Source organism: Marmota flaviventris, chromosome 17 (genome assembly GCF_047511675.1).
Source record: "Marmota flaviventris isolate mMarFla1 chromosome 17, mMarFla1.hap1, whole genome shotgun sequence".
NCBI lineage: Eukaryota > Metazoa > Chordata > Mammalia > Rodentia > Sciuridae > Marmota > Marmota flaviventris.
The window spans coordinates 23,332,110-23,346,617 of NC_092514.1; the positions used below are offsets into that span (position 1 = coordinate 23,332,110).

General features: G+C 41.5%; 1 protein-coding gene across 1 annotated transcript in view; it reads right to left on the reverse strand.

Annotated features, from left to right (window-relative positions):
* Positions 1-12,393, reverse strand: part of Glp2r (glucagon like peptide 2 receptor) — a 76,767-nt gene extending 64,374 nt beyond the window's left edge. The window contains exon 1 of the mRNA XM_027946948.2: positions 12,205-12,393. Coding sequence (XP_027802749.2) covers positions 12,205-12,393 — 189 coding nt within the window. The remainder of the gene's footprint in view (positions 1-12,204) is intronic.
* Between the last annotated feature and the right edge of the window lie 2,115 nt (positions 12,394-14,508).

Sequence of the window (14,508 nt, forward strand, 5' to 3'; positions counted from 1 at the left end):
GAAGGATTGAAACTAAGTTAGAATGCTCTAGAAGCCCCTGTAAGGAATAAGGCGAATGAGACCTCTGCTCTATGGTTTGTGGAAAGGCTTAAATGCCATACCAAATAAAAATGTCAGTGTTACTATGGCCAAATGCAATGCTTCCTGATAAAATTGGAAAAAGATTAAGAATCTTCTGACAAGTATTTGGCAGAGTAATAACAATAACCTGGATCTTCCAAATAAATTAAATGACCTTAATCCTAAATATGCTGAAAGAGTCTATATGGTTTGTTATTGAAATGATATGTTTTCTACTAATTCCTTTTGTGTTTCAATAGTAGATCATGACAACCTCGGACCAAAAATCCAGTGACTGGAAGACAAAATTCCCCAATTGCCTTTAGATATTAAAAAGGGGGAATATGTTGGGAGCTGCCACTTAGGAACCGAGCACCCAGTATTTCTCTGTCTGTATGTCATTATTTTGTGCCAGCCCAGTTCACCTGGAGTGACCCTAACTGGTTTAATCCTGTGTTCCGACACTTAAGGTAATGATATCCATCTCATTCCACCATCCTTTTTACCCCCATGTCCCTTCCCTTTCCCTCCCACCTCTCTGCCCTATCTAGAGTTCGTCTAATCCTCCCATGCTCCCCCTCCCAACCCCACTATGAATCAGATTTCTTATATCAGAGAAAATATTCAGCATTTGGTTTTTTGAGATTGGCTAACTTCACTTAGCATTAAATTCTCCAGTTCCATCCATTTACCTGCAAATGCCATGATTTTATTATCTTTTATATTACACAATATTCCATTGTGTATATATGCCACATTTTCTTTATCCATTCATCTACTGAAGGGTATCTAGGTTGGTTCCACAGTTTAGCTATTGTTAATTGTGCTGCTACAAACATTGATGTGGCTGTGTCCCTGTAGAATGCTGCTTTTAAGTCCTTTGGGTATACAACGAGTGGAATAGCTGGGTCAAAAGGTGGTTCAATTCCCAGTTTTCCAAGGAATCTCCATACTGCTTTCCATATTGGCTGCACCATTTTGCAGTCCCACCAGCAATGTATGAGTGTGCGTTTTCCCCCACATCCTCACCAACACTTATTGTTGTTTATATTCTTAATAGCTGCCATTCTGACTGGAGTGAGATGTAATCTTAGAGTAGTTTTTATTTGCATTTCTCTAATTGCTAGAGATGTTGAACATTTTCCATATATTTATTGATTGGTTGTATATCATCTTCTGAGAAGATGTCCAGTTCTGAGAAGTGTCCAGTTCCTTGGCCCATTTATTGATTGGGATATTTGTTTGTTTGTTGTTGTTGTTGTTTTGGTATTTAACTTTTTGAGTTATTTATATACTCTAGAGATTAGTGCTCTATCTGATGTGCTTGTGGTAAAGATTTGCTCTCACGATGTAGGCTCTCCATTCACCTCACTGATTGTTTCTTTTGCCAAGAATCTTTTTAGTTTGAATCCATCCCATTTATTGATTCTTGATTTTAATTCTTGTGCTATAGGAGTCTTATTAAGGAAGTTGGAGCCTAATCTGACATGATTGAAATTTGGGCCTACTTTTTCTTCTAATAGGTGCAGTGACTCTGGTTTAATTCCTAGGTCTTTGATCCACTTTGAGTTGAGTTTTGTGCATGGTGAGAGATAAGGGTTTAATTTCATTTTGTTGCATATGGATTTCCAATTTTCCAAGCACCATTTGTTGAAGAGGCGGTCTTTTCTACAATGTATGTTTTTGGCACCTTTTTCTAATATAAGATAACTGTAATTATGTGGGTTAGTCTCTGTGTCTTCTATTCTGTACCATTGGTCTACCAGTCTATTTTGGTGCCAATACTATGCTGTTGGCCTGGGGCTTAGCATAGATAGCTTTTATGATGTTGAAATATGTTCTTTTTATCCCTATTTTTTTCTGTAGTATAGTTTCAGGTCTGGTATAGTGATGCCACCTGCTTCAATCTACTTGCTAAGCATTGTATTAGCTATTCTGGAGTATTTTTCCAGATGAATTTCATGACTGCTTTTTCTATTTCTATGAGGAATGTCATTAGGATTTTGATTGGAATTTCATTAAATTTGTATAGAGCTTTTGGTAGTATGGTCATTTTGACAATATTAATTCTGCCTATCCAAGAACAAGAGAGATCTTTCCATCTTCTAAGGGTCTTCTTTGATTTATTTCTTTAGCATTCTATAGCTTTCATTGTATAGATATTTCACCTCTTTTGTTAGGTTGATTTCCAAGTATTTAATTTTTTTTGAGGCTATTGTAAATGAGGTAGTTTTCCTCATTTCACTTTCTAAAGATTTGTCACTGATATACAGAAATGCCTTTGATTTTTTGTGTGTTGATTTTGTATCCTGCTACTTTGCTAAATCCATTTACTAGTTCTAGAAGTTTTCTGGTGGAATTTTTTGGGTCTTCTAGGTATAGAATCATATCGCCAGCAAATAGTGATAATTTGAGTTCTACTTTTCCTATCCATTATCCCTTTTTATTTATTTTGTCTGCCTACTGGGCTCTGGCCAGTGTTTCAAAAACTATGATAAATAGAAGTGGTGAAAGAGGGCATCCCTGTCTTGTTCCAGTTTTTAGAGGGAATGCTTTCAATTTTTCTCCATTTAGAATGATGTTGGCCTTTCAATTTTTCTCCATTTAGAATGATAGCTTTTATGATGATGAGATATGTTTCTTTTATCCCTATTTTTTCTTGTGTTTTGAACATGTATGCATGCTGTATTTTGCTGAATGCTTTTTCTGCATCAATTGAGATGATCATATGATTCTTATCTTTAAGTCTATTGATGTGATGCATTACGCTTATTGATTTCTGTATGTTGAACCAAACTTGCATCCCTGGGATAAACCCCCACTTGATCATGGTGCACTATCTTTTTGATATGTCTTTGCATTTGACTTGGCAGAAACTTATTGAGAATTTTTATGTTCATTAGTGATATTGGTCTGAAATTTTCTTTCTTTGATGTGTCTTTGCCTGGTTTTGGAATCAGGGTAATATTGGCCTCATAAAATGAGTTTGGAAGTGCTCTCTCTTTTTCTATTTCATAAAATAATTTGTAGAGTATAGGTATTAGTTCTTCTTTATAGGTCTTATAGAACTCAGCTGTGTATCCATCTGGTCCTGGGCTTTTCTTGTTGGTAGGCTTATGATGGTGTCTACTATTTCCTTGCTTGAAATTGATATGTTTAAATTGTGTATATCATCCTGATTCAATTTGGGCAACTCATTGCCTCTAGAAGTTTGGTGATGACTTCAATATTCTCATTTTATTAGAGTACAAGTTTTCAAAATAATTTCTAATTATCTTCTGTATTTCTGTAGTGTCTGTTGTGATATTTCCTTTTTCATCACATATGTTAGTGATTTGAGTTTTTTTCTTTCCTTCTCTTTGTTAGCGTGACTAAGGGTTTGTCAATTTTATTTATTTATTTGAAGAACCAATTTTTGTTTTGTCAGTTTTTTCAGTTGTTTCTTTTGTTTCAATTTCATTGATTTCAGCTCTGATTTTAATTATTTCCTGTCTTCTACTGTTTTGGGTATTGATTTGTTCTTCTTCTTCTAGGGCTGTGAGATGTAGTGTTAAGTCATTTATCTGTTGGCTTTTTCTTCTTTGAAGAAATGAACTCCATGAAATGTACTTTCCCCTTAGTACTGCCTTCATAGTGTCCCAGACATTTTGATATGTTGTATCAGTGTTCTCATTTATCTCTAAGAATTTTTTAATCTCCTCCTTGATGTCTTTTACAACCCATTGTTTATTTTACTAAATGAATATTATTTAGTCTCCAGGTGTTGGAGTAGTTTTTATTTTTTATTTTATCATTGATTTCTAATTCCATTCCATGGTGATCTGATAGAATGCAGGGTAGAATCTCTACTTTTTTGTATTTGCTAAGAGTTGCTTTGTGACATAATATATGGTCTATTTTAAAAGAAGGATCTATGTACTGCTGAGGAGAAAGTATATTCACTCGTTGAAGAATGAACTATTCTATATATGTCAGTTAAGTGTAAGTTATTGATTGTATTATTGAGTTCTATAGTTTCTTTGTTCAGTTTTTGTTTGAAAGATCTATCCAGTGATGAAAGAGCTGTGTTAATGTCACCCAGAATTATTATGTTATAGTCAGTTTGACTCGTGAACTTGAGAAGAGTTTGTTTGATGAACTTAGAGGTTCCATTGTTTGGGGCATATATATTTATAATTGTTATGTCTTGTTGGTATATGGTTCCCTTGAGCAGTATGAAATTTCCTTCTTTGTCCCTTTTGATTAACTTTAGCTTAAAGACTATTTTATTTGATATGAGAATGGAAGCCCCTGTTTGCTTCTGCAGTTCATGTGAGTGGTATGATTTTTCTCAACCTTTCACCTTCAGTCTGTGCATGTCTTTTCCTATGAGATGAGTCTCTAGAAAGCAGCATATTGTTGGGTATTTTTGTTTATCCAACCAGCTAGCCTATGTCTTTTTATTGATGAATTTAGGCCATTAACACTTCAGGGTTATTATTGAGACCATGATTTCTATTCCCAGCCTTTTTTTTTTTTTAATTTTTGTTACTTAACTTGACTTGGTTTTTCCTTTGATTAGTTTTTCCTTTAGTGAAATATGTTCCTCTGTTGATTTTCATTGTTGTTTTTCATGTCTTCTTCATAGGATATTTTGCTGAGGATGTTCTGTAGTGCAGGTTTTCTAGCTGTGAATTCTTTTAACTTTTGTTTATCGTGGAAGGTTTTTATTTCATCATCAAGTCTAAAGCTTAATTTTCTGGATACAAAATTCTTGGTTGGCACCCATTTTCTTTTAGAGCTTGATATATGTTGTTCCAGGATCTTCTGGCTTTCAGGGCCTTTTTGAAAAATCTGCCATTATCCTAATTTGTTTCCCCCCATATGTTATTTGATTCCTTTCTCTTGTGGCTTTTAATATTCTCTGCTTATTCTGTATGTTAGTCATTTTTGTTATAATGTGCCTTGGTGTGGATCTGTTGTGATTTTGTACATTTGGTGTCCTGTAAGCCTCTTAATTTAGTTTTCCAATTCATTCTTCATGTTTGGAAATTTTTCTGATATTATTTAGTTGAATATATTATTCATTCCTTTGGTTTGAAACTCTATGCCTTCCTCTACCCCAATAGCTCTTAAATTTGGTCTTTTTATACTATCCCATATTTCTTGAATGTTCTGCTCATGGTTTCTTACCATTTTCACTGTATGATCTACATTCTTCCCAAGATTATATATTTTGTCTTCATTGTCTGAGGTCCTGTCTTCCAAGTGGTCTATCTAATCTGTTGGTGATACTTTCAATTGAGCTTTTAATTTGGTTTATTTTTTTTCTTTAATTTCAAGGATTTCTGGGGTTTTTTTTCAGAACCTCTATCTCCTTATTGCAGTAATCTTTTGCTTCCTGTACTTGCTTATGTAGCACTTTGTCAAAATGATCTTTTGCTGTCTGTATTTTTTCCCTTATATCATAGTTTAACTCAAAGAATTTTTAATTATGTACATCTTGAACTCCTTCTCTGCAATTTCATCTGCTGTGCTGGCCATGGATTCTAATAATGTGGTATCTTGATTTGTTTGGAGCACTTTCTTCCCTTATCTTTCATACTGCTTGTGTGTATACCTTTCTAGCTCTGTGGATCTGAGGCATCACCCTTTTTACCCTATAGGCTTATAGTATCCCTGTAGGGTCCCAATACCTCTCCTTTGAGGGGAAGGACAATGTTAACAGATCTCAATATAAACAAAATACTACCTAAAAACAATTATTGTTATTAATACATTTACAGTTTGGTCATAATGTACAGAAATGGTGAATTCTATTATTATGTACATTATACTCAGTAGGTTTGTAAAAGGGTTTACAGTTTCTGATGGTGGAAAAGAACAGGGGGTGAGCTGTAGGAAGATATGCTGAGGAGGTTGGAGGTGAAGATATAGAGTTATCATATCTTAGGAAGCATGAAATAGAAGTCTAAAGAAGAAGGTTAGTAGCAGGAGAATATAGCAGTAGTAATTTTGGGGTAGATAGGTAGGAGGGAAGACAGTAGAGTACATAAGACAAACACACATATATATTAAGAAAAATTAAAAAATTTAACAGTAAAAAATTGGAGAGAAATAAAAGAAAATAAATAATATACAACACAACTGTAATATACTATTCAGTCGTCTTGGTCCTCAATATCCTAATTTATGCAAAGTGCTTGTTTTCACATATGTTGGGGATGTGAGGGCGGGAGAATAAAGAGGGAGAAGAGAGAAAGAAAGAAATCTTTCAAAGGAAGAAACAAGGATTGTTTTGGTTGGAGATGAGTATCTTTCTTGCTTCCCTTCTCATCCTATGGGTGGGGTTCACTGCTTTTAATTGGTATCTCCATCTTCAGGATGGTGGGGGTTACCAGGGTGTGAGGGTTGGCCTTGGGTGCAAGGCACCTGGAAGTGGGGTATGGCACACGCTGGTCCATTGGGAGACTGCACCTCAAGGATCTCCTTTGGGGTCAGCTCCTGTGCTGTGGGCACCAGGTCTTATCTCCTCATCTCACCTGTAGACCTCACAGTTCCTGGTCTCTAAATTAGTCTCTAACATGTATCTCCCTCACCCTCTCCCTTTCTACTTCCTAATCAGGAACCTTTCCCTCCGGGGGTCTTGTGTGTTGTACTGTGGTGGCTGCGCACCTGTCACGGAGGCCTGCTTTGAACTGGGCAGTCACTGTGCCGAGTTAGTGGCTGCTGGGGATTGGGGGGAATTAGAAAACTATGAGTACCTGTTTATCCAGTGTTCCAAACTGGTAGTGGCCCCAAGTAAAGATGGCGATGGAGGTGACCCAAGATGGAGGCAGCTGCTTTCAGTGATAGGGGGTCGGGTCAGGTGGGGGAAGCCAGGCAATGGCATTGTGCAAGGCATTCAGAGATGATCTCTGTGGAGTGCAGAGCTTTCTTCAGAGCCTGTGATGTCCCCAGGTGCAGGCAGACTACCAGAAGTAGGGGACCATGGTGGTAGCTGCCGAGTCCCAAGACGGAGGTGACCAGGGAGCCCCATGTTAGTAGATGGGGGTCCACACAGGAGTGGCGGCCCATGTTCCTGCACATGGCTAGGGGCTGAGTGTCCTGCGTGGGAGTGGCATCTGGGAATTCTGCGCAGGGGCTGATGCCGTTAGTCCCCCTAAGGCACCCGGGAGACCTGTGTGGGAGAGTAGCTGGGAGTCCTACTCTAATGTCGAGGCCTGGGTCCCCGCAGGGCACGGTGGCCCTGATTCCTGCACGGGATCAGCTGCAGAGGAGTCCTCCATCACTCTCAGCAAAGCAGTATTCCCACTAGTTGAGACCCGGGTCTCGGAGCGACACTGAATGCTGCCTCCCTCTGGCCCCCATCTTGGATCCAAACTGAAGTTTTTTTTCTGTACAACTTCTCTTGGTTTTAAAAAGGGCCCTTCTCTCCCACCCTTCATTCAACTGCATCTTTCCAGAGCCCCATTGTGCACAGGGCCTCGTGTGAGGGAGGAATTGAAGGGGTGCAAAGATAAGCGTGTCCCTTGCCCTGAAAAGCACTTACAAGCTGCTAAGGATAAAGCCACCACTAGGTAATGAGTGGCATATGAAGTCCAATGCCATTCTACCCCATGTTCCCACAGCTCCTTCCCCACATGGCTTTGTCCTTAGCTTTGAGCTTTGTCTCCTCTTACAAGGGGCAACGGACTCAAAGGCTTTCTTGAGCCAGGTAGACTGAGGTAGAACTGGGCAACAATAGGGGGTGGAGGAAACTGGGGAGCTGCTCTGCCTGAAGGTATTCAAATGTAGTTAAACACATGCACGCACAGTCAGCCCCTGCACCCCAAATCAATCCATCTGTGAGCCCAATGGGTGGCCTGGTTCTGCCTCCTGAGTGACCAGTCCAACCCACCCTCTCCCTCCACTGTCCAGCATGGCCTCCTGACCCCACGGGCATTTGGGATGGGATCTGTGAGTTGTTCCTTTGCAACTTTTCCCAGAGAATCACGCAGCCCGCTTTCTGAAGAAGAGCTCGTGTGGTCATCCTTAGATCATGGTTCATGGTTAGCTCAGCGCCTGGTTCCCTCACTGTCTCAGTAATTTTTCCAAGGTGCTCCTAGACCAGAAGATAGACCTATGAAGTCCGATTTGCTAAGTTGATCCATCCAAACCGTTCATAAATGTTTATTTCTTAACATCTTAGTGCCTGCTGGGCACTGATCAGACACCACCACCACCTACCTTTCCTTTCCCACCCTGATTTTTATTCTGTTCCGTACTTGCTTTCTGCCCCAGCACCTGAGGAAAACCCGGTTTCTCAAAGACACCAGGTCATCGAAAGGATGAAACTGTGATCTAATGTCAAAGCCATGAATACCTTGCGCTAGTAGTTTCACTACTAGTGACAAGTGACAGGTATGGACTGTGCTTTCCTCAAAAACTAGAACAGTTCCCTATGAATTCACAGTGGTGCCCTGAGGCACCGTTAGCACACCGTTTGAGAACCATGATATTCCTCAATAAGTGGTAACAATGATGATGCAATAATTGGCGTTTATCCCTCCGTTTCAGTTTGAAATGAGCTTTGACTCTTTACTAATAACCAATGTCTCTCTCTCTTTCTCTTTCTCTCTCTCCATCTCTAAGTTCTGGCCCAAGAGGTGACAAGTAGGTTTATTAACATACTATTTAAAGAAATAAACATCCAAAGGGGACCAAAACTGACTCGTATAATTTTTTTTTAACAAATTCAGCAGATGAATTAATAACAAAACAATAACTCCTAGAATTTGCAAAGTCATCAGCCTGAGACCCTTTCCTGCACAAAGCACTACTTATAGGTCCTCAGAAACCTCGCTGAGACCTCTTTAAGGAAGAGGCAATAAAACCAGTCCCTGAACTAACATTCCCCTGTCCTCCTGCTCTTTGCCAAAAGCAGAAAAATAAACTAACGCTAGAAACTACTGAATTTGGTCAGTTAGGGATGCTGGACAGACTCAGGCTGTCTTCCCAGGTACTTGTCCTAAAGACATCCAAAACAAAGGAGGCACATCCAAGTTCAAAAATTCCACAAATAATGAGGAAAGGAGTCATATGGGTGGGACTTTTTTTTTTTTCTCATTGGAAAGTCCAGCTTGACTTTGCTGCTCTTTCCTATGCACAGGTGACCAGCATCCATGATTAACTTGGCTGAGAAGGGAATAAGAAAGGGGGGGGAGGGGCAGATCCTTTCCTATTGACTGTTTAAATAAATCTATTTTCCTTTGTAGATAAAGTCGAAATCACAGGTAACCAAAGAGAAGAAGGTGAAATCAAAATGTCATTACTCAGAAATCACCATCGACTTCCACACCCTTCTCTGCCCGTGTGTGTATTTTACTTTCTTGTTTTTCTGTTTTATTCCAACCAAAAAGGAAATCATATTGTTCTGTGGCCTTTTTATTTTTCCCTTAGAAGACATACTGCGAATAGATCTTCATTCCAAGAAACACATCATAATCAAAAATACTCTTTAAGAGTGACACATTATCCCATGAATGAATGTGATATAACTCAGCTTTCAAATCCTCCAGCATTGAACTTCGAAGTTGTTTTCAGATGTTTGCTAATATAAAGGAGGATGAGATAAACATCCTCATGGCTAAACATTTTGAGCATACATCTTTATTTTCATAGAAGTTCTTTGAATTGGAATGTATGGGTCATCGAGCACACACATTTTTAAAAGTTTTGGATAACATACTATCGAACTATTTATCCTCATCCAAAAGTGATTTTTTTTTTTCGATTTAAAACTCTGCATACTGGCAATGTATAAAATCCACTTCTCCAAGAGTCTTCCTCCATAGTTTATGTTTTTCCATGCCAAAACAACTCCAAAATACCATAAATGAGTGAGTGGGTGTGTACGGAGCTAGCACTATTTCCTTGCTTGTATTTAGAAACTAAACTATCCCTCCGAGTTTCTCATTAACTGAATTTTATGAAGACTTCCTGCCAACAAACAGGCAAGGGTCATTTATATTCCAGGCAGGGGAAAGCGTCTATGAGCAAGCTCCATCATGAACTAACGTCTACGCAAAGCCTTGTAAAATAAACATCTGGAGAAAGAGTACAAGGTTGGAGATGGAGAACCAAGAGCAGGCTCGTCGGAATCACAGACACACTGGAGGACAGACAGTGCCAAGAGCTCAGCACATACAGGCTGGGCATTGAGGGGCGAGGGGACCCCATCATCAGGCACATTATTGGTTATGGAAATACCAAAGCTGAAGGGCTAAGGTGTGGCTTTGTCAACACTTTAAGTCAGCCTGAGGCACTGCAGATTCTGCTGTTGTTATATATAAATAGTCATATGTCAACATCTCCCAAGAGGGCTAGAGGAGACAGAACACAGGGCTTCAACCCACAGCCCCCACCCCCCAACACCCAGGGAAACCAATGGCTCCCCTGCTCATGAGCTACGTGCCGGGAAGCAATGTTGGAACTCCTCTGAGACTTATTCTCTTCATCTGTAAAATGGGTTCAGGAATACTACCCCTCCTGGCTGTGGGCATTCAGCAAGATGATGCGTGGGGATCATTGCATGACAGTAAGTGGGATGTTGTAGCGGCACTTGGCGTGTGGATAGAAGTTGAACAGAACAAGGGAATTAACTGGACACGTTCAGTTTTCATAGGAAATAAACTGAGAGTGGAAACAAGGTCCAGAATTCAGCATCACCTCTCCCAAAAAGGGCCCCACCGTTAACAATGGAAGCCGTGGAGCCACAGGCAGACCAGGGCCAACTGGCCCTTAGGGATGTTCTGAACACTCCATGGGAGTCCACCAGCCACAGCAAAAATCCCACGAGACCAGGGGATGGGTTCCCATTTGCAAGCCATGAGAGCTGGAGGGGAGCCTGTGGGAGAGATTGCATGCAGGAGACTTGACAGGAGATTTCTGCCTCTCTAGTCCCTGGTCAGCACCATGGAAAAGCTGAGCAAGAGAACCTGAGATTCAGCCCCCCAGCCCTCGCCCTCTGGAGGAAGGGGAAACTTCACATTCAGGGGCTAACCCTGTGAAAGGAACCCGAGGAGGAAGACCACCATTGCCTAGGCTGCCTAGGCTGCTTTCTTACTGTGGAATTGGGAGTTTCTTCCCATCATAGTCTAGTATTTAAAAAGGGGGGGGACCTTGGAAAGCCAAGGGGCAAAAGTCTAATCTCCCCAGGCAAGAAGAAGTCAAGCTACCAGAAAACCCAAATACAGAGGGCAGTTACGTACATCATATAGATCCTGAAAGCCTGCGACTATCCTGCCGGGGGATCTACATTTATTGACAGGTGATGTTGCTTCATCTCCCAGGATTCCATTTCCCAATATCTTTAAAATGGGATTAACAAGAGCACTCCACTCTCCGTGTTGCTGAGAACATGAAATGAGATAAGGGGTTGGGGAGGTGTGCCTGGCACAGGACCTGATGCCAATTAGGTATTTGTGTATTCATATTATTCGTGTTGTTTGTTATTAAAAACAGATTACAAAATAATACTTATAGTAGGACCCTATGTTTACTGTTCTAAATCGTATGTAAATGAATGGTAGAAAAATATCCGGCAGGATAAGTTTCCCAAATGTAAACAAGGGTGATCTCTGGCTGGTGGAATTTCAGTGATTTGTAGTTTATATACTAGATAGCTTAGGTCTTTTTTTTTTTTAACATTGTATATTTTTATATTTTCACATTCTATATTTTATAAACAGAATGAAAGCAAGAAAAGAAAGAAAGGAGGAAGGGGAAAGAAAAGAATAGAAAAAACCATCCATTCGATATACACACTGAGAGTGCTAATAAAATCAATGAGGATATAGGCAGCAATTTCAAATGCTGGTCACAGACTTTATGCAACATGGGAAAATGCTTATAATATGTTGTAAATGGAAAGCCAGGATACAAAATATTTTATGTTTCATCATTTCAGCTGTATAAAAAAAAAATGCATAGAAAAAGGATTTAAGGAAAAGATTTCAACATATGAACAGTGATTATCTCTGAATGCTAGGATTCTGGGTTGATCATTATTTTCTTAATACTGTTTTCTATTTTCTGAATTCTGTGCAAGGGACCTAAATTACTTTGACAATTACAAAATAAGCACAAATAATATATTAATACAGAATAAAGAACTTCTCTTACTTGCTTGATGAAAACCAGCAGCACCAGGGTGAGAAAGGGCCTCCCAGGGGCCCAGAGCAAGTGCTTTCCATGGGAAAGGAGGGAGCCGGTGCCCCCCGCAGCAGAGATGCTCATAGGCAGGACCCGGACCCCAGGCAAGGACCCCGGGCTGCCTCTCCCCGGCCCTGCCCGGCTCAGCTGGGGCCTCATCCTCCTGGCACCCTTTCACAAGTGCGGACACATCCCTCCAACAGTCCAAGATGTACCACAGGCAGCCTCCTCCTGCATTCCTCCTTGTCCAGAGAGGAAGTGTTTGCACAAATCCTCTGCACGCCGGCCGCTGCGTGCAGAGAGTGTCTGAACGGATCCAGAGTGATCTACCGAATCTCCAAGTTCCTCATCCCCCTCCAGCGCCCCCCCCCCCAAAGGCAGGGAGACTTTTCCCAGACCTTCCCCAAGTTGGCTGTGCTCCGGGCAACTTCCTCAGCAGGCCCAGAAGAAACAGCAAGCGCTCGCTGGACTCCACCCCGAGGCTTCTGCTCCATGCACAGGGCCAGGAAGAGACAGGCTGGGGTTCAAGTGGCCAAGGAGCCAGCTGGTGAGACAGGGCGACCTCCAGACACCTGGGACACTAGTGTCTTTGTCAGGGAAGTGGGACTTGCTTGATCAACTCAGAAGCAGGGCCATCTCTGGCTCCTGATTATGCCAGGAGAACAGGCAAGACAGTGACCCAGGCCAAAATACATCATCTCCTGACCCAGGGACTGAAGCAAAAAAAAAAAAAAAAAAATCAGTGACTCAGGTTGTCGACACAATAGCAAAGCATTGCGTGGAACAATCCAAACTTCACTCCTCTTGAATGCCCACTTGTTCTGAACACAACATTTTGTTCTTCTGAACACAATGTCGCTCAGCCCACCTAGCAGATCCTTTTATGGAATGCGTGCTCATCACTTACTAACCAACACGTCTGTACCTTCTCACCCCAATTCACGTTTGCACTCTTTTTATCCCCTATACTACTTCATTCATCCTCACAAGAATTACCTATAGGTACAAGGTTCAGAGAGGTTAGAGTGCCTGCCCAAGGCCACACAGCAAGTAAAAGGCAGAATCATGTCTTCTGATCATAGTCACCCGACCACAGCTACTCGGGAAGGTATCATTCCCCACCCCCACCTTCTCAGGGTGATCCCTTATTCTCTAGCCAGGCTCATCATGTCTTTAAAAGGGTCCACCTGGGCCCAGCACAGTGGCACACACCTATTATCCCAGCAGCTCAGGAGACCAAGGCAGAAAGGATTGCAAGTTCAAGGTCAGCGTCAGCAACTTAGGGAGGCCCAAAGCAACCTAGTGAGACTCTTGTCTCTAAGTAAAATATAAAAAGGGCTGGGGACGTGGCTCAGTGGTTAAGCTCCCCTGGGTTCAATCCCTGGTAGGTACCAAAAAAAAAGTGGGGGATTTTCTTGGCCCTTCTCATCCCCCATTTCTCTCAGCATATCTTTCCAATTTTTTCCAGCCTCCCAAACAGGAGGCCCAGATGGAAGGTATGTAGATGGGGTCAGCAAAATGTTTCCATTAAGTTGTCCGTCCTTCCTTCCTTCCTTCCTCCCTTCCTTCCTCCCTCCCTTCCCTCCCTTAATCTCCATTTAAGTCAACCCATCTTGGCCAACTTCACTCTGAATTCTGAAATTTTGGGGGAAAAACAGGTGACCGCTACGTAACAGAAACCTGTGGAATCCCACGTGGAAAGATTTTAAACCTTAGTAGTACAATATTCCATCCTAACAAAGAGCCCCAGTGTGGACTCTTCGGATGGCACGAGCTCTGGAATCCATGTGGTCCTCTCTTGGGTATAGCAGAGAGCAGGATGAAGTGACAGAGGAGGAGGAAAGTCCCCAAGGGATGGGCTCAGACACATTGGCTATAGTTGGAAAGCTATAACTGTAACTCCACAGTAAGGACTATCCTCCAAGTCCCCGGCTGGTAAAGAAAGTGCCTGCTTTGTGGGGAATCTCCTATCTCCCCTCTTTGAACTTTTTCTCTAAAACATTCTTTTCCCAAAGGAACAGGTGTCAGGTCCACACTCGATTTCCCCTCCCGTTGGATGGATGCCATCTAGCGGCAAAATGCTGTAAAGCTTCTTGCCAAGAGAGGGCAGCCACCAGCAAGCACAGGCGCCCATGGTTTGCAGGGCTTCCAAGAGCGCTGGACGCGGTTTCTCAGGCTTTCCAGAGGAAAAGCACCCACGTAGTGGGAGGAACGTACACTTCTCTCCTACCCGCTCAGGCAGGTAGATCCTTGGTTATATCTGGGGGTCTTCAG